General features: G+C 42.5%; 1 protein-coding gene across 1 annotated transcript in view; it reads right to left on the bottom strand.

The window, feature by feature from the left end:
• The window catches only part of FAM189A2 (family with sequence similarity 189 member A2), a 79,281-nt gene that overhangs the window by 1,321 nt on the left and 51,540 nt on the right, over positions 1-26,420 (bottom strand). The window contains exons 4-10 of the mRNA XM_042780576.1: positions 21,257-21,385; positions 18,095-18,202; positions 17,827-17,960; positions 8,515-8,644; positions 6,896-6,974; positions 4,299-4,451; positions 1,495-1,787 (exon numbers count right to left, since the gene is read on the bottom strand). Coding sequence (XP_042636510.1) covers positions 1,495-1,787; positions 4,299-4,451; positions 6,896-6,974; positions 8,515-8,644; positions 17,827-17,960; positions 18,095-18,202; positions 21,257-21,385 — 1,026 coding nt within the window. The remainder of the gene's footprint in view (positions 1-1,494; positions 1,788-4,298; positions 4,452-6,895; positions 6,975-8,514; positions 8,645-17,826; positions 17,961-18,094; positions 18,203-21,256; positions 21,386-26,420) is intronic.

The raw sequence follows: 26,420 nt of genomic DNA, 5'->3' as shown, positions 1-26,420 counted from the left end.
CATTGGGTCTCTATGAGTCAGAAACTACTCGGAATCTTTCTCCCATGGAGCCACTGGGTGAGTTTGAACCAGCAACCTTTGCATTAGCAGATGAGTGATTATCCACCAGGGCTCCTTATGACACTGTTAGTACCCTGGGAAGAACTCCTGTACTTTATTACCATCTAACATCACAGAACAATCCTTCTGATGATGTTTTCCTAGTGTCATTCAGAACTTTTAAGGTCATGAAAAGGTTTATCCCTTAAACTATTAAAATTTTGCTAACACTAGCATTGTGCCCAGGGATAAAGCCCAGAAGTGGGAAGGGACAGAAGAGAAGAATGGAAGGAAATGGGAAACACAGGGAGAAGTGGGAAGAGTGCTGTTACACTGTGGGGAATGCAGTGAATATCACAAAACAAAATGTGTCTGAATTGATGACTGGAAAACCAATCTGTAAACTTTCACCCAAATCACACACACACACACATTGTTAACACTTTATCATTCTATTGCCTTTAAGAGCTGATCTTGTCTCCTGATTAAGAAGAAAATCCTAACATTCATAGAAGTTGACTGTTGCCATGGATCGAATTGTGCCCCCCCAAAAATATGTGTCAACTTCCCTAAGCCATGATCCCCAGTATTGTGTGGTTGTCCTCCATTGTGTGATCTGATGTAACTGTCCTGTGTGTTGAAAATCCTAATCTCTGCCTGTGGTTAATGAGGCAGGAGTAGGTTGTTTTTCATGTTAATGAGATAGGATTAGGGTTTAGAGACCACCCAGGGCAGCCCTTTGCTTTAAAAATGAGACATCTGAAATCCAAATGGATTTATGTTGTTGTTGTTATGTGCCGTCGAGTCGGCCCAGACTCCTAGCGAACCCTCCTTGGGTTTCCGAGGCAGTATCACTACAGAAGTAAGATTGCCCAACCTTCCTTCAGAGGAATGGCCCAATTTTATCTTTTCATTTGGGTGGCTTCAGTTTAAGGGATTGCCTGCATTTTTATTTAGGGAAAGGAAAAGGTGTTTATTTTGCCAAACATTTCACACAGGTATGTGAAGAGCTCCAATCTTGCCAATATTAAAATCATGGATGTCCCTTTCAAAGGGCTGAAAAAGCATGCCAGATCAAGGGGAACATTCAATTTAGGAAAAGAAATGTTTTCTTTTTCTTCTTCTTTTTTTTTTTTTTTTTTTTCTGAATGCACTCCACATGGTCCATATCCCTTGCTTTTATTCCCAAGGAGCCCATTTCCTTCTCCAGGCATGCTTCTCCATCCCAGAATAGCTGGTTTCACTTTCCTTGATCCAAGAATGCTGCAGAGAAGTCACCACACCTAAAAGCAAAGCTCTCTGGCTGCCTCTCTCTCTCTCCCTGACCTGCTAACCCCATTCCCTTGAGATCATGACCATGAACTTATTCTGCCTTGGACAGGAAATGAGGGAAGCAGCTTAAGTTGCTATGGAAACCAGTTACTGACTCAGGGCCAATATTAATAATAAAACTACCTGCTCTAGGAAACTGGCACTTGTGATGGCTTCTTCCATGTGTTCCTCATCAGACTTCAAAACAGATTTGATGTTTTCTACCAGTTCGTGGATGTCGGGCGTCATGCTACAGGAAGACTGCTCCAGGAACCTCGCCACCAGCAGTTTGGTGTCAATGTAGGATTTGTAATCTACTAAAGACTGTGGTCTGGGTCGCAAAGCTCGGGATCTCAAGCCTCTTCTCAAAGTCACCGCAGCCAGATCCAGCCTTCCTTCTGTCTGAGTCGCAGCTTCACAGCTAAGTACAGGGGTGGCTGCAGGCAGAGACAAATGGCAATTACCCATTAGCCAAGCGCCCTCAACCCGTGTCTTTACCCGAAACAGCACAGGCCACCACACTCATCATGGAAAGCATCTGACACATGCCAACAGCCATGCATATCTCACTTCTCCTTTTGCAGAAGGAAAAAACAAAAACTATGATACAAACTCATTTCCTGAAATGTCATTCCAATAGAACATGTCCCAAAACATTTTATTGTGTTACATAAAACATAGCCCCCAAGATAAAGATAGGTGAGAAAGAAGAGCATCCTGAATGCAAATTATAACAGAGCAACAATGAAACAGGTACCAGCAAACAGATGGGAATGGATGGGGAAAAAACATGGTTGGCCAGTGAAAGAATGTTCAAAGTGGGGAGGATGAAATTGCTTCTTGAAGACAGGAAAGGATGGGAGACAGACAAGACCTGTGAGGTGGAAACAATGCTCTGCTCACTTGGACCATACCTTTGTCCTAAACATCCTCAAGGGCATTTTACTGACTTATATTATCGGTGTTCAAGCCATGGCTGTGAGGTAGGTCTATGACTGATTATAACACAAAGAGAAAACAAGTGTAGAAACATTAAATGTCATTTCAGAAGTCAACAGAGGGCCTGGGAAATCCACTTCTTTAACCCTGGAGACTCTAATGGTCCACAGTGTGAGGCCCAGCAGAACATTACTACCCTGTGAAGTGGGTGACAGGAACTCGGGCCTGTTCTCTGTGTGTACAGAGCAGCCAGCAGCCTTCAGCATGTCCAACACTGGTGATGTCAGTCTGTAAGGGCCTGAGAAACAGGAACTTAAATATTGAAGGAAGAGAGGAAGCCGGAGGTGGGAGAACAGGGCACGCTCCTTCTCTTTTGGAGAAAGAGAGATATGAGCTCTAAACCAGGGTCAGAGGCCATCCTTCCTGGCTGCCAGGTTCACTGAGACCCAGAGTCTTCCAGAAATGCTTGCCAAAGATGCTCATGTGCGAGGATGGAGTAAGGGCCTACACTCATTCACTTGAAGGCAATCTGGTCCCTTCCAAAGCAGAGGGTTCACACAGGTACAGTGTCATCTTCACCCCTGCAGCGCCCAGAATGGGAGAAGGTTTCAGAGAAGTCTCCCTAAGCTGTGCAGAGAACTAAGTGCCCATTGGAGCTGGCAGGTGGCCAGCTTGAGTCTTCTGGTCACCAGGTTGGGTTTAGGAGACTCATGGTGAACATGGGCCTCAGGAATCTGAGAGGCCTGGCTGCCAGGGCTGCAGAGGTAGCAGAGCTGTTAGACTCAGTCCCAGATGGTGGCACCCCACTGAGGCCACTGCAGAGGCAGGAGGAGTTTTCTCTGTGGCTCACGCATGGTCAGTCCAGAGCTACAGCCAACACATGCTGTCAGAGGGACGGAGCAGAGATGGCAAAGGCACCAGCCAAGACCCAGGAGAAAGGAGGGTTAGAGGATGTGCAAAGTTTTATTTGGATAATTTTAGTAAATCATAGGTCACCTGTCAGTTCACAAAAAGAAGCCCATGCTCACAGGATTACGGAAGATTTTCCTTTTCTTCCTTTATATTCTCTATTGTTAATCATTTTCTACCCTGAAAAGATACCTGGAAGATGTTCAGGCATTCATATATTCAGAGAAAAGACTCAACGTTATTTTTAAATCCCGAATTATTAAAAAAAAAAAAAATCTACATACACACAAACTCAAAACGGAGAGAGAGCTAGGTGGAATAAGTGAGCATGTGTTTCTTTCTATCATAAAATGAGGTTTATTCATAAAATGAGGAACTCTGGTAGCATGGTGCCTAAGGCACTTGACTGCTTACCAGAAGGCTGGCAGTTCAAACCCACCAGCCACTCCTCAGAAGGAAAGTAGTGATACTGCCTCAGAAACCCAAGGAGGGGTCACTATGAGTCGGATCTGACTCAACGGCACATAACAACAACAACATAGGACAGTATTTAGAAATTGAGAACTAGGTTTATGTAATTTTCTTTGTGTGGTCCCTACCTAGCACAGTAGCACATTCAACCAAATGCTTTTGATGACAATGATGAAAAGAAAACGCTTAAAGGATGTGGCAGGTTTTCCTAATGTGCATATTGAATATCATGTGTTGTTGTTGTTGTTATGTGCCGTTGAGTCGGCCCCGATATTGAATATCATGTAGACTATGTTAATTTTCCAAGATCTCTTAACCTCTTCAAGACAGCTCTTAAAATGCAGAGCCTTGGGCTGGCCAGGATCACACAGATTAAGCACTCAACTACTTACTGAAAGGTTGGCAGTTTGAACCCCCCAGAGGCACTTGGAAGAAAGGGCAAAAGGTCATTGCTTCCAAAAGGTCACAGACCTGAAAACTTTACAGAGTACTGTTCTACTCTGCAGCACACAGGGTCACCGGGAGTCAGAATCGATTGGCCAACAACTGGTTTTAGCTACCTGCTCCCACCTGGCCCCTTTAGGGGAAAAAGCATAGTGCTCAGTGAAGGGCTTGGGGAATGACATCACCTCTGTCTGCGGAATGACGGAGCACAGGGTCGCTTTTTGATCTCGTCCTTAGGGGTTGAATGGGTCTCCAGCTTCTTGCAGGATGCGTCAGGCTTGAGTTAGGGGTTGACACGGACGTGCTTGCTTCTCCAGGTGTGTTAGGAATGTCCCCACCTGATTTTTTTTTTTTTTTTAAGAGGAGAAACAAAAATTATTCTTCCAGCTGCAGTCTTCAAAATGCTGGGCAGAAAACACCTGTGTGACCAAACCTGCCCAGGAGGCTCCTGCCCGATGCATTTTTATTTCCCAGCACTGTGGGAAGATCTGCCTTCCCAAGCCACCCTCCCACACCTAAAACAAACAAACAACCCTTTAAAACTAAGAAGCAAATAAAGAAGCCTTACCAAACTGTCAGTTTTTCCTAAAGGTGCTTAGAATCTTCTCCAATGAAGCATCCTATTGCACCACTAAAGGAACTCTGGTAGTGTAGTAGATAAGACATTTGGCTGCTAACCAGAAGGTCAGTGGTTCAAACCCACCAGCTGCTCCACAGAAGGAAGATGGAGCAATCCACTTCCGCAGAGATATACAGCCTCAGAAACCAAATGGGGGTCTCTATGAGTTGGAATCAACCCAATAGCAGTGAGTTTGGGGTTTTGTTGTTGTTGTTGTTTGAGCTGTTTTAGAAAGTTTTTGACAATTTAGAATGAGCTGGATATTTGCCATTTTAACCATTTTTTTCCACGTGTACAATGCAGTGACATTAATTATATTCCACGTGTTGAGCAACCATCACCACTATCTGTTTCCAAATGTTTTTCATCACTTTTAGCAGAAACTCCGCGTGCCTTAAGCTGTACCTCCCATTCCCTGCTCCCACCCGCCCCTGGTCACTACTGATAAACTTTGTCTCTATGTGTTTACCTATTCTAGTTATTTCATATAAGTGGAATCACAAAATATGTTTCCTTTTGTGTCTGACTAATTTCACTGAGCATAATATTTTCAAGGTCATCTGTATTATAGCATGTACCAGAACGACATTTCTCTTTATGGCTGAATGATATTCTATTGCATAGATGCACCATTTTTAATCCAATCATCTGTTGATAGACATTTGGGTTGTTTCCACCTTTTGGCTAGTGTGAATAACTACGTGCAATCAACACTAGCGTACAATTATCTGATTGAGTCCCTACTTTCAGTTCTTTTAAGTATATACCCAGGAATGGAATTTCTGGGCCACAGGGATAAGCTTCATTTGGTGGAAGGTAATACCTGCACAGGCGGAGAGGCTGCCCTGTGAGCTGTAGATCAAATGCTGGCAGAAGAGATATTTGCATAACCCAGAGTGCATGATGGGCTGTGAAACTCCTAGACGGCCTAGCTAAAGAGCCAGTGGCCACTACATGAATCATTAAGATCACTTTGGAAATGGATGACTTCTGCTCATGAAAATAAAATCACATCCTTTGTGAATCTGAGTTGTGGTTTGGGAAAGTTTTTTAAAAAGTGGGAAAATTACAAGCATAGTTAAGAAGGAGAAGACAGCTCAAGTCCACTTAAGATGGCAGGCAAACAGAATGGAAACCCATTCCCAATGGCACTGCAAAAAAATTACTTCCACCTAAAATAGCTAAAAGTTGATCTGTCATTTATTACATTTGCAATTCTGTCCTGATGGACAATTTTCTGGGCCATTTAAAACCTTTCCAAAGAGAACTGTAATAATGTTCCCTTAAACTACAAGGATAAATGTAAAATGACTCTAGTATTTAATGTAGGACTGATAATCAGAATTCATTACATGTTCTAGCGCCATGACCTGGGCCCTAGCTTATAAGTAACACAGCACAATCTCACCTTGCAATAAATGAAACTATTTTTTCCCCTTCAAAAGGGCCCACCTTATTTTAACAGGAAAAAGAAAAATCTGAAATTGGAAAACATGGTAATGCCAAATTAAACTCTATAATCTCTCTTGTAAGTTCCTGAGACAATTTGGTTATTGATAAAATATGCTAAGGATATGTTTTTCTCCTCACATGTTATCTCCCACTTGTAAATCCTAGTAAACCCATCCCACTGCCATTGAGTTGATTCTGACTCATTAGCAACCCTACATGACAGACTAGAACTGCTACATCTTTCTCCCGTGGAGTGACTGGTGGGTCCAAACCCACTGATGGGTCAGTTAGCAGCTGAGCACTTTAACCACTGTACCACCATGGCTCCTGTAATCCCTAATCGTTGATAATATTTTTGCACTTGAAAAGAAGGATGTAGCTTGAACCATTTGCTCCAGGAACACCTGACCTCCAACTAAGTATCATACAGGTCATTATTTTACCTTGTTTTATTCTACTGAAAAGATGGATCAACAGTTCCCACAAGATTGGGCAGCAATAGTGTATTTATTAGGAGCTCTGGTAGCTTAGTGCCTAAGGCACTTGACTGCTAACCAGAAGGCTGTCGGTTCAAACCCACCAGCCACTCCTCTGAAGGAAGGCTGGGCAATCTACTTCCATAGTGATACTGCCTCGGAAACCCAAGGAAGGGTCGCTATGAGTCGGGTCTGACTCGACGGCACATAACAACAACAACAGTGTATTTATTACCTTCAGTCACCTGTGTGCAGACTGGTTCCAATGGCCTCGCAGCAGCTTCTGATCCTTCTGGCACTGGGAAAGAAGATCCCTGCAGCACAGTAAAAGGTGCGTTGTTTTCACTGATATTTAACCCACCCATCATCTAGAGTCCAGTGAATTTCTTAAAAGCACACAGAGTTGAGGAGGATGTGGAGAAATTAGAACCCTCATCCATTGCTGCTGGGAAAGTAAAATGGTGCAGCCATTATGGAAAATGGTTTGGTAGTTTTCCAACAAGTTAAACATAGAGCAACCATATGACCCAACAGTTCCACACCTAGGTATATAACCAGCAGTGAACACAGAAATGCAAACAGAAACCTGTACACCAATGTTCATTGCAGTGTAATTCACAATAGCCAAAATATGGGAATACCATAATGTCCGTCAACAACTATAAAAAGCTCTGATACATGCCACAACACAGATGGACCTTGAATACATTATGCTGAGTGAAATAAGTCAGACAAAAAGGCCACAAATTATATGATCTCACTTATATGAAATACCTAGACTATGCAAATAGATAGGGACCAAAGGCTATTAGTGGGTACCAGGAGTGGGATGGAGGGGAAAATGGGGAGTCATTGCTTAGGGGACACTGAGTTTGTATTAATGGTGGTGGAATAAATTGAAAAAGGATAGTGATAGTTGTACCACATGATGAATGTAATCAGTGTTGGTGAATTATAAATGTTTTGTGTCATGGTTAATGTTATGTGTCAACTTGGCTAGGTCTTATTCTTAGTATTATATAATTATCCTCCATTTTGTGATCTGATAGAAGAGGATTTTCCTTGGGATTGTGGTCTGCATCCAATACAGTTATACCTCAGACATATTTTGGATTCAGTTCCAGACCATCGCAATAAAGAGAATATTACAATAAAGCAAGTCACATGAAATTTTTGGTTTCCCAGTACATATAAAAGTTATGTTTACACTATACTGTAGTCTATTAACTGTGCAATAACCTTATAAAGAAGATTGAAATATTGTGAGAATTACCAAAATATGACATAGAGCATGAAGTGAGCACATGCTGTTGGCAAAATGGTACCAATGGACTTGGCTAGACATAGGGTTGTCACAAACCTTCAATTTGTAAAAAACACATTATCTGCAAAGCTCAATAAAATGAGATATGCTTATATCTGTGGGTATTCTAGCAAACTTTCTCTCTCTCTCTCTCTCTCTCTCTCTCTCTCTCTTTCAGCCCTGCATCTGACCTCCAATTCTTGGGATGGGAGTCAGCAGCCTGCCACCTGACCTGCCCATGGGTCTGTCAGCCCCTGCAACCATGAGTCAGGAGAAGCCTCCTGCCCAACACCTGATCTTGGATTTGGGATGTGCCAGCCTCCACAAATGCATGAGGCATTTCATTGAAATAAATGTCTCTCTCTAGTTTTGCTAGAGAATCTGGCCTAAGATGGTTTGTAATACGCATATATGTGTGTATGTGTGTGTGTAAATGTATTTACCACAGTAAAGAGAGAGAGAACTAAAGACCAGGATCCCCACTGTTCTCGGTGAGACACGCTGCTTTTCCTACTTGCAGTCAGCATACAGGAAAGAAACTGTGGACTTACCTGCTCCTGGTCCCTTTGGCTCACAACAGCTTCATATGGAGGAGGGGGGTCCAGAGGGCAGAACACTTCCACGCCTTTGATTCGCGCTCCATAGATATGTGGGAGTGGGATAACATCAGAACCAATCAACCTAGGAAAAGCACTGAGGTATCAGGATACTGGTCATGACTGCAGACACATCTGGACACTGATTTTTGCCTCCTGTGAGTTACCCACTCACCACTCACCCTTTCCATGCCACAGTCTTCCAGTCCAGGAGAGGGAGAAGAATCTACCACGGGATCTGATGGAATGCCCAGAGTTCCTTAGGCAAATTGCAGCATATAGGATGGAATGCCTTCATTCCTTTTAAAACTCACTGCAGTCAAGTTGATCCCGACTCATAGCGACCCCTCCTTGGGGTTGCTTACTTCCGTAAGTTTCTCTTATGGAAGTAGATTGCCCAATCTTCTTCCAAGGACTGGCTAGTAGGTTTGAACCACCAACCTTCTGGTTAGCAGTCAGATGCCTTAGAAACTGTGCTACCAGAGCTCCATAGTAAAAAAACAAACAGTAACCCATAGAGATAGAAAGCAGACTATTGGTTGCCAGGGGCTGTAGGGAGGAGATATGGGGAGTGACTGTTTATGGGTACCAGGTCTCCTTTAGAAATTAGATAATGGTGATGGCTGCACAACACAGTGGATGCAATAAATGCCACTGAATTGTACATTTTCAAATAGTTTTTATTGCTGTGGTGTGCCATCAGTTTGACTTCAACTCATAGAGACCCTATAGGACAGAGTAGAACTGCCCCGTAGGGTTTCCTAGGCTGTTATCTTTACAGGAGCAGGTCCTTAAGATCACCAGGTCTTTTCAGTTGCAGAGCTGCTGGGGGGTCAAACCACTGACCTTTTCAGTCAGCAGCCAAGTGCTTAACCATTGTGCCACCAGGGCTCCTTTTAAAATGGTTAACTTTATGTTATAGGAATTTCACCTCAATTGAAAAAAACTAGGAGTTCAGGGAAAACTAGTTTTCACATTGTTGTTGGATGCTATCGAGTCGAATCTGACTCACGAAGAGTGCATGTGTTACAGAGTAGGGTTCATAGGGTTTCCTTGGCTGTAATCTTACAGACACAGATCTCCAGGACTTTTCCTCTGCAGAGGGCAGAACACTTCCACGCCTTTGATTCACGCTCCATAGACATTTTCCTCTGCAGCTGTCATTAGGTGTCATCAAGTAGGCTCCAACTCACAGCAACCATATATACAACACAGCGAAACACTGCCTGGTCCTATACCATCCTCATAATCCTTGCTAAGCTTGAGCCCATCACTGCAGCCACTGTGTCCATCCATCTCCTTGAGGCTCTCCCCTTTATCACTGATCTTCTATTTTACTAAGCATGATATCCTCCAAAGACTGGTCCCTTCTTTCTACAGTCATACCTGACAAAATTTTCTTGCCTGAGTGTTCCTAGTATCTGATTCATGATAGCAAGTCACTATTTAATAAATATCTGGAAGGATGGGTTGGGGAAAAAAAGCAAGCAATGTCCTCACTCAGAGACAAAGCAGCAGACTGCCAGAGGAATCACAGAGCAACTTTTACTACAGTTGGTTGTTGAACTTCACTGAGCACTTGGTCCATGCCAAGCACCGGGCAAGGTGTTGGGGATTTGGTAAATTTAAGAAAACAGGCCAGTTAACGATAATGCCAGAGGTGGAGGGGGGGAATCAAAGTTGGTATTCTGTTCTCTCCTGGACTCAATATAGTCAACTCAGACAAATTGAGAAAATGATTTGCACTGATTCATACATCAAAAATGACCACAACAAAAGCTACCACAAATTCAAGATTTCAAGATGAGATGGCAGAAATAAACAATGTGGATATAGAGAAATTGAACTCGGGGAGCAAATTTACCTCACATCCTGTTTCTGTCTTTAAAATGGTGGCTGCTATTCCTGTGATAGGAGCTCTTGTAGCATAGTGCCTAAGGCACTTGACTGCTAACCAGAAGGCTGGCGGTTTAAACCCACCAGCCGCTTCTCAGAAGGAAGGTTAGGTAATCTACTTCTGTAGTGATACTGCCTCGGAAATCCAAGGAGGGGTCGCTATGAGTTGGGTCCAACTTGATGGCACACAACAACAACAACATTCCTGTGATCTAAACTTAATTTCTCCCCTGAGCCATTTTCCCTTCCCCATTCTTGCTGGCTTTCATGCTGTTCTTCCTCAACCTCCCCTCCTCAGACTACTTTACTCCTCATTCTTTAAGCAGCAATAGTTTATGACGGAACTGTTTTTCAGTAATTGAATATTTATATTTATTATATATACCCAATGAAAGTATTATGGCCCCTATACTTAAATAAATTTTTATTTATTTTTAAATATCAAATTAAAGACTTTTTCCCCTGTCTTCCCCCCACCCAAATAAAACTAGGTGTCTTTTCCTTGTAAATAGTTCTCAAATAGCTGGGTTTTGCCCTGTGGGGTGGGACCCTTGATAGCAAAACAAAAAACCCAACAAATTTTCCTGCCAGTATTCACAGAAAATTACACATACACACACAAATCTAATAATAAAGGACCTAAATTTTAACACAGTAATGATAAAGAAAGACAGAAAAGCTGTTTCTCAGGCTGTGGATTATTGGAGAATGACAAAAACAGGTAATAGCAAAAGTTTTATGCCTCTTCTTGAAATGCAAAAGGAGCAGACTACTAAAGACAGACCCTGGGGCCAGCTGCATGCAGGAGACTGGTTTTTGGGGAGAGGTGTTGTCTGGATTTACAGTGGTTTCCTTTCATTTCTTGCGTCCACTTATAAAAATGCAACTCCTAGAGAAACAGAATGTGGAAAAAGATGTGATGTTCTTTCTCCCTCACCACAATACTTCTGGGATTCAAGGGTTTCAAAGAATGAAACTTCTGCAGCCTGAATGAAAAAGAAAATGAGAACACTTTTCCCTTTTTCCATTATATTTGTTCAGAAACAGGGCTCCAGTCCAAAGCTTGATCTGAAAGGGAAGGGACAGGACCACCCATTGGCACTACAGCACAGGTGTGTGGATGTTCAGTACATGCAGGGCCCCGATGGCTGGGCGGGGTGGAAGTCACCGTGAAAGGGATATTCTCTCCTTTGGAGCAGGACTTGCCGACGGAATCCCTCCAACTCTCCTGTCTAGCCAGAGCTGTTATATGTTCTGGGGGAGTCTCTGCTTAGGGGGCACTGAGTTTCCGTTCAGGGTCAGGGAATAATTGGGAACAGACTGGTGACAGTCGCACAACATGATGAGCATATTCAAGGTCATTGAACGGTACATATGGCAAATGTTGAACTGGCAGAAGTTTTGGTATATATATTTTCACCAACATAAAAAGAAAAGTAACTATGAATGCTGAGTGACTCAGGGAAGGTGGACACTTCCTGGACCTAAGTGAAGACTCTTTCCTGATCAATGTAGTTCAACTTGTTTCAATCAGTGAGACCCCTGGACTCCTCCCATCCTATCAGAGGGCCAGTCTGATTCTTAATTAGCATAACCCCCATGAGCCACCTTTCTAACACTTAAAACCTTTGGTTTTTCCTGTGGCATGGCAAATAAGGCTAAACAGAGTTGGCAGTTCAAACACACCAGCTGTTCCATGGAAGGAAGATGGGGCAATCTACTTCTGTACAGATTTACCACCTTGGGAACCCAACAGGGGTCGTTATGAGTCAGAACTGATGCAGTAGCAGAGAGTTTTGAGTTTGTACTATACCTGCAGGGGTGGATTATCCAGTAAGCCAGGTAAGCACAGGCTTCCTCGTGCTTATTTACTCATCATTAGTGAGTAATTTCATTTTTTCACCACAAGAATGATTCTGCTCCTAGGTATGGCTGACATCCTTCTCTCTCCCAACCCTACAGCACCGTTCTACAGAATCAAAGCCTCTTTTCAAATTTACAATCCCTGACAGGGACAGAGTACCCAGTAAGTAAAACATGTGCAACAGTTCATTACAGATGAGTAAATAAGCACAGGCAAGCTCCTGGTTACCTTGTTTATTGAGTAATACACACCTCACTGAGGTGCCCCTCGAAGGAGACTTAACAGGCCCAACTTTGCCTGCTGGTTTGCTTGTGAGCTCTGGTGGTGGTTGTTTTATATAGACCAGTGTTAGCAACATGTCCACAGAGAAGCGGGGCTTGATTCAGGCCAAGAGGTCAGGAAACAGTTTTCATTTTGAAACCTAACACTAGTGCAGAATTTTTTTAAGATGAAAAATTGGGAGAAGGGGCACTTTATTCAAATTAACCACAAAATGCATAACTTTCATGGTGGTTAATTGTAATGACCATGGTGACCCCATGTGTACAGAGTAAAACTCAGCAGAGGATCTATGGTGCCAAACAGGTTTACCATCTCTTGTCCATTTTTTTTTTTTTTTTTCTGCTCCCTTGTGGTTCTCAAAGGAACTCTGGTGGTGTAGTAGTTAAATATTTAGCGGTTAATCTAAAGGTCAGCAGTTCAAACGCACCAGCCACTCTGTGGCAGAAAGATGAAGCAATCTGCTTTTGAAAAGTTTACAGCCTGGGAAACTCTACGGGGCAGTTCTTCTCTGTCCTATAATAGCTCTATAAGTCAGAATCGACTCAATGGCAGTGTGGTTTGGTTTGCGGCTCTGAGCCCTAGCTATAGAGTAGAACCACCTGGGGAGGTTTAAAACCTATGGATGGCCCAGACCCTACCTCTAGAAATTCTGACTTGATTGTCTGTGGAAGGCCCAGGTGTCTGTAGTGGTCAATGTTCTCAGGTGGTTCCAGGGCTCCATCAGGATTGAGCCCCACAGCAAAAGGGAATCCATCCTCGTGGTTTCAATTAAAACGTTTTTACTACATATGGGAAACTCGATCAGATTTTACTAAGAATGACTGTCTTTGAAACACTGCCATTTGATGAAGTAGAAGTAAGATTAAGAGCTAAATGTTTCTTCAGAGTAAGACACATACCAAGAACATTTTAAACTGTGTACTAACATTGGTAGAGCAGAATCTAAACTCTTAGCACATTTTCATGTCTTATCTCATAGAACCAGCTGTCATCAAGTTGACCCCAACTCATGGTGACTCCATGTGTGTCACAGAAAAAATCTGCTCCACAGAGCTTTCAATTGCTGATTTTTTCAAAGTAGATCAAGCGTTTCTTCTGAGGACCTCTAGGTGGATTCTAAGCTCCAACCTTTTGTTAGCAGCTAAGCATGTTAACTGATAGCACCACCCAAGGGCTTCATGCCTTGATGTTGTTGTTAGGTGCCATCAAGTCAGCTCGACTCATCACATCCCTACGTTCAACAGAATAAAATACTGCCCAATTGTGCACCATCCTCACAATCCTTGCTATACTTGAGCCCATCATTGCAGCCACTGTGTCAACCCATCTTTTTGAGGGTCTTCCCTTTTTTGGCTTATCTTCCACTTTACCAAGCATGACATCCTTCTCCAGGGACTGGTCCCTTCTGACTACATGACCAAATTTGCCTTGACGGCAAGTGTTCTTTTGGAGTCCCTGCGTGGTGCAAACAGTTAATGCATCTGGCTACTAAGGGAAAGGTTGTGGGTTCAAGTCACCCAGAGGCACCTCAGAAGAAAGGCTTAGAGAGATACTTCTGAAAAAGCAGCCATTGGAAATCCTGTGGATTCCACTCTAATACACAGGGGGTTGCTAAAAGTCAGAGCTGAAGTCCACTTGACGACAACTGGTTTGTTGCTTTTAATCTCATAAAAATCTTCTCACCATCCATTAGTAACACAGGTGACTAAAGAAACTGAGTCTCAGAAACAGTAAGCAATCTGCCCGAGGACTCCTGCACCTGAGCTGTTTCAAGTTCATCACAAAGGCTCCAGGAAGCCTTCACTGGATTATGCTCTTGCGCACTGAAGATGAACAGAAAACCCAAGTATACCAGCAAACTGTTCTGCTTTAATGCTACAAATAGATCTTGAGAACTCACCCAAGGGTGATGTTGCAACTAATATGCCCTTGACCAAAGAATGCTCTTCCTCTGTCTACTGGGAAAGCTGCACCCTTCACTTTGCACATGGTGGTGGTGAGGGGGCAGGGAGGTGGGGGCAGGGAGGTAGGGGCACCTCCCACCCAACAGCTGAGCAAATAGGGCTCCACTTAACATTTGTGGTTTGAAATTCCTTAGGAAAGGAGATTTCTTTCCCCTCATCCCTCAGAAATGCCTGTGTCAACCTGGATCCCACCCCCTCAAGCCTTCAGTTTCCCAGAAAATGTAACATCCCCAGACCAACATTCATGCAAACTGGTTGAAGCCTCTCCTAGTTGATTCCTGACTCAGCCAATTTCTGAGAATGGGGGACCACTGGAGTAGTGGGGATGGGGTACACAGCACCCTCCCATGCTTACAAATTGATTCACTCAAAGTAGCTAACCCATTGTTGGACAGAAGCCTCCTCTGCAGTCGGGCATCTGTTTATGACGGTAAATTGAGAAGCCCTTTCTCAAGGAGATACTAGTGCATAAAGTGGTTATATTTATAGAAGTTAAATAAATAGACCTCCTTGGAGAGGTCATAATACCTTACAGGAAATGAGAAGCATCTATTGTGTGAAAATTCTTAACATAACTGGTTGTGGGAAAATATTCATTGATATTCTTGCCTGCCAGCTTAGGAGAAGGAAAATTACCAACTGAGTGAAACAGCTAGTATCTGTAAAGTTGACTTATACTGTGAACCTAGCAAAGTTAGTCAAATTTAAAATATCTTTATAAGCATGTATGGCTGAATTACAAAAAAAAGAAGGTGTGTGCGATGAGAAAGCTGACCTAGGATTCCGGCGTGTATCACAGGCCATAGGGTCTTCTTTCTCACAAGAGTGTTTTCCTTTAGCCACCCTATCTCACACACACACACACACACACACACACACCTCCCCATACATCCCCATCCCCTGAAAAGTTCTGACTGGTGAAGCACTTGGTGGGAAGTTTGTCTATCATCTTCCAACTTGGATCTGGCCAGGGGTTGTCTCAGGACTCAGAGGGATAACTCCAGGGGTATATGGTAGCCTAGTGCCAAAGGCATTTGACTGCTAACCAGAAGGCTGACGGTTCAAACCCACGAGCCGCTGCTCAGAAGGAAGGTTGGGCAATCTATTTCTGTAGTGATACCGCCTCGGAAACCCAATGAGGGGTTGCTATGAGTTGGATCTGACTCGATGGCAGTGGGTTTATCCTGGTCCTAAAGGAGCTCTGCTGGTGTAATAGTTAAGGCATTTGGCTGATAACCAAAATGCGAGGGGTTTGGACCCACCAGCCATTCTGCAAAAGAAAGATAGTCTGCTTCTGTAAAGATTTATAGTCTTGGAAACCCTATGGGGCTATTCGACTCTGCCCTATAGGTCGCTATGAGTCGAAACTGACTTGATGGGAGTGAGTTTGTTTTTCTGGTTTTATCCTGGTCCTCAATCATGGACAACAGGCCTCCCAAACCCACATGAGTCACTTTCCCTTTCTGCCACAGCAGGAAATTAAATCTGCCTGTTGCCTCCTCTTAGGTCAACTCAGGGCTCACCTGCCACTTTAGGAAGCCAAAAATTCTTGTGAAGGGGCATTTTCTCTTCCTAGCCATGAAATAACAGTCATTTTTACCATCTTCCAAAGTACCGTCTAGAGACAGTGTGAGGCAGGGCTAAGGCCTGCAGTACACAAAGACAACGTGTTTTGTTGCTATGACTCTTTGGCCTTTGGTAATTCTTGGCTCATTTCCTGAAAGACTAGGGAAGCCATTCTGTCCCTGCAGTTTCAAAATCCCAGACCGTCACTCCCTGAATAGCAGAGAAGCTGAGCCGTCCCACTCCCTGGCCTGCACCAGGCCATCTGTACATCCAGAGGCCACCTGGCTGAGCAGGTGGTCAGAGGAGGGCTTGGAAGGGGGGGTTCAAGATATGATGTCAAAATAATAGGTTGAGAAGAACATTAACAGAGTCTAGGTGGTAGTGTCCCTACCCCAGACCTATGTTAAAGTCAAATAAGGCCTCTCTGAGCATTAGAAAGTAGCTTCTCAAAAACCACAAACCTGGCATAAACTTTCTTTACAACTCTCCATGTCTACTACAGGGATTAAAAAACAAATTTTTGGCCCTCTAAAAATCAAGATAGAGATACTAGCCTTTCTTGGAATTCAGAGATTTCATTTTAGGACCTTAAATATAGATTTACTTGTCCTTTAAATTCAGCTTAAGGTCACTTCTTCCAGGAAGCCATCCTTGACTGGCTGACCCTCCTTCAAGCTCTCCACAGCCTATTCACTACTCAAGACTAGGTGGTCTTCCTCTGTGAACCCAAAATCTGTCAAGTATTATTGTGATTCTTCCAACATTCATCTTAATGATCCTGTGAGCACTTTGATTTGGGGGATAGGAGGCAAGACTAACTAATTTTTAATTTCAATAATCCAGCATACTGACTAGTATGGGGCAAAGGCTTGATTAAATATTTGTTGAATGGATAAATAAAATAATTCCCTAGAAAGATACAATCTTAGAAGTAGCTAACAACCAGACTAACTTATACAAAGCATACAGGACATTTTATGCTACCAGTATTAATTCTTGAGACTTCAGAAACAGACAGTCACACTTTGAGCTAGAATTCAAAAAGAGAAATAAGCATAGTGTCTATTTTGTCCAGACATGGGAGATGCAATTAATTATCTTTTTTTTAATGGCTGGAATGAATTTCATGATTGTCGTGACCTGCTGGGGATGCTATAATGAAACTTTGATTTGACCCTAACTGGGAGGATTTCCAAAGGATCCCTGGTGGCACAGTGGTTAAACACTTGGCTGCTAACTAAAAGGTCTGTAGTTTGACAGTCTGTGACAGTCTGCTTACATAAGATTTACAACCTTGGAAACTCTATGGGGCAGTTCTACCCTGCCCTATAGAGTGGCTATGAGTCAGAATCAACTCCACAGCAGTGCATTTGGGTTTGAGTGGGGAGAGTTTCCATGGCAACAGCAGCTCTCAATCAAGTCAAGTTACAGCTGTTATCTCAGTGGGTGTCAGTTTTCCTTTAGGAAAAGGTAAGAGACACTGAGAAAATATATTCTTAGGTCAAAGATTGAGTTTTCTTTGGTTTCATCCAGTTTATCAGACAAAAAAAAAAAAAAAACCGAAAATAGAAAGCCCTGAAAAGTAACAGCCTTTCTAGACTTTGGAGAGAAGTCAGAGGTCATACTGTGATAGTTCTGGAGACCCTGGGTCTTCATACTGACCCCCACAGGACTGGGGGTACTTAGGAGCAATACCTGCGGTTCATCCGGGGTGTGCACGAGTAAAATGTGGCAAAGTAAGAAGGCGGAGGCACCGGTGGCACAAAGTCATCAGGGTCTGGGATACGTCCATGTTCTTCCACTTCCTCAGCAGAAATCTGGGATTCATCCTAATTAAACAGCACCTGGTTAGTGAACAGCCTTCACTCTAAAGGCATGGTGAGAAAAGCAATGGGTTCCCACAAGGTCCGTGGGCTGGCTCAGTGCAAAATCCCATTAGGATGCCACTTTCCAACAAACTTACGACACAGGATCTTCTGGTTGCAAATATCTGGAGGTAGCGGAGGGCAGCTGCCACCAAGCAGACAGTGGTGGTCAGGGCATTCAAGGCACACAGGGCAAAGAGGACTTTCTAGAGCGAGGAAATAAGGACATCACCATAGTTGCTCCGTACTTCGGTATAACCATAAAGCAATGCAAGTATTTTTAAATAACAATTTTGTCCTAATAAGACAAATTTCATGAGATAATACATGTAAAAGACTTACACGGTATTTGGTTTATAATGTATACTAAAATAAGTGCTGGTTATTATCATAAGCCTCATGCAATAGTATGTACTTAACTTTTAAATATTTTAGAAGCTTCTAATTACAGATTATATTATGTCCCTTCCATTCCAAATACGTGTTGGAATTCTAATCCCTATAGGTGTATTAGAATCCTAATTACTATAGGTGTGCATGTGATCCTATTTGAAATAGGGCTTTCTTTGTCATGTTAATTACATCATACCCAGGTAGGGTGGGTTCTAGATCTAACCACTTCTGAGTTATAAAAAGAATCTATTAGACACACACACACACAGGAGAAGATGGACACCATGTCAGGATCATCTACAAACCAAGGAACCAAGGATTGCCCAGAACTACCTACAAGGAAGCAATGGACAGGGCTGAGTTTCTAATCTGGCCTTTCAGCCTCCAGAACTGTAAGAAAATAAATTTCTGTTCTTTATAGCCACCCACTTGTATTCCTGTAGGTAAGTAAGACACTATCCCACAAAGATCTGGAATGACAGTATTTCTTTTTTGCAAGCTTCAGAATACTGTCTGGGAACATGGCCTCCCTGACAGCAATGAGTTTCTCTTCTGTAGTCGGTGTCCACAGCTTTTCCAAGCCATTACCAGCTTTCTCCTCCCCCCACCTCTCGCCAGGACAGCATGCTGCTTTATTTGTGGCCACAGATTCTATTTCAGGAGCCACTGGCAGTGCTGCCCAAGACACTCAACTAGGACGCTGCAGTGCGCAGGCCAGCCGGAGGGAAAACAGGGCTTCTCTGCTCTGACTGTTGTTGTTGTTGTTATGTGCTGTCGAGTCGGCCCCGACTCATAGCGACCCCTCCTTGGGTTTCCAAGACAGTATCACTACAGAAGTAGGATTGCCCAACCTTGCTTCCAAGGAGTGGCTGGTGGGTTTGAACCGCCAGCCGTCTGGTTAGCAGGCAAGTATCTTAGCCACTATGCTACCAGAGCTCCATCTTAAAATAGTGGCAGCGGCAATTCCAAAGGCTCTGTTGCCACAGCCCTGGCTCCTTAGTGGGGCTTTCCCCAAGCTAAGTCCTGGCTCAGAAAGTGTAGGGGTGACTCAGCTACCAAAAATCCGGAGACCAAATGAAGAAGACCATTTTTACACCCTACATAACTCAGAGAACGGACAGCGTTGAAGAGTTCTCTCTTTTCTTAGAGATTCCTCCTCTGCACAAAAACAAACCTAAAACAACCATCTAAAGAAAGCCACCAGCGGTTGACTGACCAAAAGCTAAGACCTTTGGGTTCATCAATTGATTGTGTCACTGGGCTAATATTCCTTCAGTCAGTAAGCAATTTTTATACAATTCCTTAATTCAGACTAGAAAAATTCTCCAACTTGAACCATTTGGGATTCTGTTTAGTTTTGTTTTCTCTCTTTTGCTGATTACAGTCATTGCCTATTTAACAAGAGATAAAGTGCTTGAATTTCTCTTGTATTTTCTAGCTGATACCTCTTCTTAACGTATGTGTCATGAAACACCAGCATTCAGCAGCCCCTAGGACTGATATAAGCTAACAGATGAGCATGAGAACAATGACAAATGAACATGCAACTTACAGGTTTTGCTAAAAGTTACATCATATTATATATGTATATGATACATTCTTTTTAAATTTTTATTATGATTTTGCTGAAAGTTTACAGAGCAAATTTGTTTTCTATTCAACAGTTCATATAGTTCATATACATTTTCTTTTATGACAATGCATAAAGAGCCCCAGGGTACAGTGATTCAGCATTAGGCTGATAACCAAAAAGTCAGTGGTTCAAACCCAGCAGCTCCACAGGAGAAAGATGTGGCGTATTGCATCTGTAAAATGTTACAGCCTTGGAAACCCTATGGGGCAGTACTACTCTGTTCTAAAGGGTCACTACAAGTCAGAATGAACTTAATAGCAATGGATTCTGGGGGACGTATATGTATTCATATACTCAGTTGTATAGAATTGATTCCAACTCATGCTACCCCATGTTCATCAGAGTGGAACTGTGTTCCACAGGGTTTTCAGTGTCTGACTTTTTAGAAGTTGATCATCAGGTCTTTCTTCTGAGACACTTTTGTTGTTGTTGTCATCATGTGCCGTTGAGTCGGACCCGACTCATAGCGACCCCTCCTTGGGTTTCTGAGGCAGTATCACTACAGAAGTGGATTGCCCCATCTTCCTTCCGAGGAGTGGCTAGTGGGTTTGAACCGCCAGCCTTCTGGTTAGCAGTCAAGTGTCTTTAGGCACTACACTACCAGAGCTCCTGAGACACTTACAGATAGCAGATGAGTTCATAAATTGTTTGCACTACCCAGGGACTGGGAGCTCTGGTAGCATAGGGCCTAAGGCACTTGATTGCTAACCAGAAGGCTGGCAGTTCAAACCCACCAGTCACTCCTTGGAAGGAAGATGGGGCAATCTACTTCTGTAGTGATACCGCCTTGGAAACCCAAGGAGGGTCGCTATGAGTTGGGTCCAACTCAACGGCACATAACAACAACAACAACCCAGGGACTGTATACATATATGATATGTATGCATATATGTATACATATGTGATATGTATGTGTGTGTACTAACTAATTCAAGACTTATCATCTACCACTTGCCCTCAGGCCTTACTTTGGCTCCTTTACTTTTTTTACTATCTTACAATTCTTGTACACAGAGAAAGTTGTCCATTCACAATTTAAGGGACACACAATAATCTACAGGTCTTTCTACACCCAATTCTGCCTGTGTGTCACCAATGAGGGGTCGCTCATACTTGCTTTCAGCAGCTTAATTATTTGAGGGAGGTAACAGAGTAAAAGCATTTCAAACAACATTGCCTTCTCTGGAGCTCTGTGGTGTTTTTGTTGGTGGGGGCTGGAATCCACTTAAAGTACCTTAAGTAGAAGGTGAACAGCACTACAAGGCTGAACTGGGAAGAGTTTCAAAGCATTTTCTTTGTCTGTGCATTTGGCTGGTTGGAATTCTTCACAACAGAAGCAAATCTTGCCTTCACCTAAATCCACCTTAAGGGGAAAAAGGAAGAATCATAGTTTGATTATTAAGGAAAAATACCCAGGCTGCACCATGCAGTCCAGATCCTACAGAATAAGATAGGGCAAGGTGCCAGGTCAGGCAGTATCTGTATCAGTCAGGACAGGCTAAGATATACTGTGGTAGGTAACAACCAACCCCCAAATCTCAATGACCAACAAAAGACAGGTCATGTTACGTGTCCGCTGCAGGTCAGCAAGGAGCTCTGCTCATCACATTACCTGAGGCACCCAGGTTGATGGAGCATCCACCATCTTGACGACCGATGATCGCCATGCCAGAGAGAGAGACAGCACTGATGAATTGCACACTGGCACTTAAAGAAGGGTTGCCAGATAAAATACAGGACACCCAGTTAAATCTAAATTCAGATAAACAACAAATAATTTTTTAGAATATATAAGTATGTTACAATATTGTATGAGATGTTTATACTAAAAAAAAATTATCACTGTTTATCTGACATTCAAATTTAACTGGGCATCCTGTACTTTATTTGCTAAATCTGGCAACCATAGCTTAAAGCTTCCTCCTAGAAAATGACACATTTCTTTGCCAAAGCAAACCACATGACCCCACCTGACTCCAAGAGGGCGGGGAAGTTCAACTCTACCATGTGCACAAGTTAGAGTTTGTGAACAGGATCCCTAGACCCTGTTGGCTTAAAGAGACCTCTTATTTCACATGTCAATGTGGTCATAGATTCTAGAAGTTTCTTTTATTTAAAGTGATGATATCAGCCTCATATATTTTTAGTGAGATGCTGTGGAAACTTTTGGTTATTTTTCTAAATTTTCCTAGAGTCGGGTTGTGAAAATAAGTCACACTTGATTTCAGGAACATCTCCAGCCTGAGAAGATCTGTAATTTGGGAGCAGGCATTCATTATTGACCTACTCTGAGGCTTGAACTGTTGAAGTTGGCTACTCTAATTCTGGCTAAAAAGGTAGGCTACACTTCTTGGATACCTTTTTATTATTGAATTAGAAAAAATTTTATTACTGAATTAAAATTCTTAGCCTCTAATTATAGTAATAAAATTCACGGTATTTTTCCAAATTAGGAAAAAATTGGTTCATTATAATACAAATTGACCAGAAGGCTAAGAAAAAAACATGCCACTACTAGATTATATAACTTTTTTCTATTTTGTTAAAGTCTCTCTTTCTTTCAAGGTAAAATGTACATATATATATATATATATACACACAAAAATCTTTTTGAAGAATTTTGAGCATACATACAGCTGTGTAACCCAAACCCTTATCAACATACAGAATATTACCATCACCCAAGAAAGTTACTTCATACCCTTTCCCCAAAAGTCTCTGCCCCTACCCTCCTAGAGAGATCCATTATTCTGATTTTTTTACCACTATCTGGTAGCATAGTGGCTAAGGCATTTTACTGCTAACCAGAAGGCTGGTGCTTCAAACCCACCAGCCACTCCTCGGAAGGAAGGTTGGCCAATCTACTTCCGTAGTGATACCACCTCAGAAACCCAAGGAGGGGTCACTATGAGTCCGGTCCGACTTGACAGCACATAACAACAACAACATAGATTAATTTTACCTCTTCTAGAATTCCATAGATTTTATAACTTTTTTTTCTTCTTTGACCTTAAACCACAATGAACGAAATATGTTGTTATATCAGATGCTAGTGCTTAGATTTTAGTATAAAATATGCCTCTGGTACAAAGAATTAGAACTAGGAATACTTCACTGGATCCCTAAATTCTGTCAATCCACCCCCACTTGGTTTCTACTCTTTCTAGATTGTCCACAGTACAGTTATCTCCACAACGCACACTCACCTAAATCTATAACCTCACACACAAAGGCACAGGTTGTTTCCCTTAGAATCTTTGTTTTATTGTCTCACATTTTTGAAGATACATTCTGCTGTTAATATCTGTGCTGAATGCTCATCTTCTAAAGGAAAATAACCGTGGCCATTCTGCTGAGATTTCACTAGAAAGTGTCGAGGCAGGTGGGAGTTCTTTTCTCTTAGGGATCACAGCCTTTCTCATTTCCCCTCGTCCATATTTAACAATAGCTCTTAACCCACTGCCACCAAGTCTGTTCTGCCTCATGGTGACCCCATGTGTGTCAGAGTCAATCTGTGCTCCATAAGGTTTTCAATGGCGAGTTTTCTGGAAGTAGATCACCAGGCCATTCCTTCTGAGGTGCCTCGGGGTGGACTCCAACCTCAGCTGAATGTGTGTCTGCACAAACCAGCGCTTCCTTTTTTTTTTTTTTTTAACATTTTACACTGCAATTTCTATTTCTTGTACCTGTGCAAGATTTAAAATCTTAGCCCCAGGATTTGACATCCCTCAGGTAATATTAAGTGTCTTCTTACAAAGTACTCTCTTCCCACAGGTCCATTATCGATACAAGATGTTCAGTTAAGCAACATACCAGACCTGTGTGGACTGCACACACATGGCTTCATTATTCATGCAACGCTGGATATGCAAGTATACAAAACCTTAGCTACTTGGAAATTTTGGGGTGAGGCCAGATGGCAATATTTTCCAGAACTTCCTTTTCTGAAAAAGGATTATATGAGTAAGAACTGATCCCTTTAAACATGAGACTATTTGAAAATTTAATCATTACACAAATGATACTGAATACCCATTACTAGGCCCACCTGATACAGGCAAGCCCTCAGGCTCTATACAAAATAACTCCGGGCCGTTATGGACTTTGTGTCCCTTCTTACTCTGCTTCTGATCCTTGTCAAATCTAATCCCTGCACCTCAGTTCTTGATCCTCTCTCTGCCCAATATTTCTAAACACTTATTCTAACTTCTCTTCAGTATCTTTAACCTATCTACAAACCTGTTCAAGTCTACCTGTGGTGGTTAAGTTTGTGGGTCAACTTGGCTGGGCCTGACTGAGTGGCTGGGCAGCTGGAGGTAGTATTCCCCATGATGAGACTGGTAATCAACTCCATGGTGGAATCTACTGGGAGCATCTGAGTAGCTGCCTTTGGGTATGTGGTCTGCTTCCTGTATATAAGCAGAAGCTTTGGGAATGGTCTCTAGCTTATGGCATGCTTGGACCCTGCACGTAGCTGTGTCATTATTCAGAAGCCTGCCATGCTCTGCTGACCTGGGGACTTACAATGGACTTAAATTAATGGCCTGCCATGTGGTTTGGTAACATCAGGACTGTGCCTTTTTACTTGTCAAACTTGGGCTTGGCAGCCTCAGCAGGCAACAGCTGCCTAAGTGAAGAAAAGCCTCTAGCTTCATAGGGCCAGGAGTTGGAGGCAGAGCTGAAGCCCAAGGCTGAGGGGCTTTCACCCAGCCCCTAGAGCCTGGCACTTTGAACTAGGACATAAAGCCTCCAAATTGCAAAAATAAACTCCTGTTTGTTTAAGCCATCCTATTTGTGGTATATTCTTGTCAGAGCGGTACTAGGTAACCAGAACACTACCCAATCCTAAATAAAAACTTTATCCTTCCTTCTTGAGACTATTATCTGAAGTTTGCAGATCCTCTTCTTCCTTAGGTCATCAGCCAATGCTATGATTCTCAACCCTAGCTGCATATTAGAATCATCTGGGAGGTTTTTTTTTGTTTTTTGTTTTTTGTTTTTTTTTAATAGCATTTGCAAGTGGTCATCCAAAGCACAATTGGTCTCTATTCATCTGGAATGACAGAGGAAGGAAAGTCAGGAATAGGAGGAGGCTATGAGATGTGGGGCTAATTGCCTCCATCAACAGCTGCCTGTTTGCCATAAGACCAAAAGAAATGGACATGTCTGGCTACCATAACTGAAGATTTTGATCAAAGTTGCCATATAAGAATCTCGATCACAATGGGAAAGTAGAGAACATAATCTCAAATTCTCATGGACTCTAGACTTCCTATAGCCATGAATGGTGGATGAACCCCTGAAACTACTGTCCTGAGATAATCTTTAAACCTTAAACCAAAAATACCCCCTGAAGTCTTCTCAAAACCGATTAACAGTTTAACTTAACTAGGAAAAAAGAAGAGGTTCAGCTTCAGCATTATACTCCTTTAAGAACTATCTATATGGGATCAAACTGACAACAGTAACTTAAAAGATTATATAGGAGCTTTAGGGAGCAGTGAGTTTATGATAATGGTGGCAGAACTACTAAAAAAAAGTGGAGTGAGAATGGTTGCACAACGTGAAGAATGTAATTAATGTCTCTAAGCTGTACGTGTAGGAAACCACTGAATTGGTGTATTTCTGTATATATCCTCAACAATAACAAAATAAGTAAAATTTAAAGGAAAAAAACAGCAACAACACCATCCTTAGCAATCAGGGAACTGAAAATTAAAGTAACAGATGAGATTTCACTTTAGCCCCACCTAAGTGGCAAAAAATAAAGAGAAATACTTTTTTTCTGGCAGAGTGCCCCTTTTCTAAAGAGATGCTCACATAACACCTGTAGAAATGGGAACTGAAGCCTTTTATAAAGTAACTGGCAATATAGCTTAAAGTAAGAGTACTTATTTCCTCAACCACTTTGGAAAACTGTTTAGTAGCATCTTCTAAAGCTAAATAAAAATTTACCACATGATGCAACAATTCCACATCTAGGTATTTACTCAAGAGAAACGAAACAGGTCCACAAAAACAAAACCTATATAAGAATAGTCACAAGAAAACTCCCAAACTGGAAAAAGGAAACAAATGTCCATTGTCTTAGTATCTGTTGTTGTTGTTGTTGTTGTTAGGTGCCATCGAGTCGTCTCCGACTCATAGCGACCCCATGCACAGCAGAATGAAACACTGCCCGATCCCGTGCCAGCTCCATGATCCCTGCTATACTTGAGCCCATCATCACAGCCACCGTGTCAATCCATCTCATTGAAGGCCTCCTCCTCTTTCGTCGACCTTCCACCCTACCAAGCAAGACATCCTTCTCCAGGGAATGGTCCCTTCTGACAACATGACCAAAATAGGTGAGAGGAAGTCTGGCCATTCTCGCTTCCAAGGAGCATTTCGGGTGCACT

The sequence above is a fragment of the Orycteropus afer genome, unplaced genomic scaffold (assembly GCF_000298275.1).
Source record: "Orycteropus afer afer isolate SDZICR_OR568_19922 unplaced genomic scaffold, OryAfe1.0 scaffold00005, whole genome shotgun sequence".
Taxonomy (NCBI): Eukaryota; Metazoa; Chordata; class Mammalia; order Tubulidentata; family Orycteropodidae; genus Orycteropus; species Orycteropus afer.
Note: the sequence above shows the minus strand (reverse complement) of the source record. Positions and strands in the feature narration are given on the sequence as shown.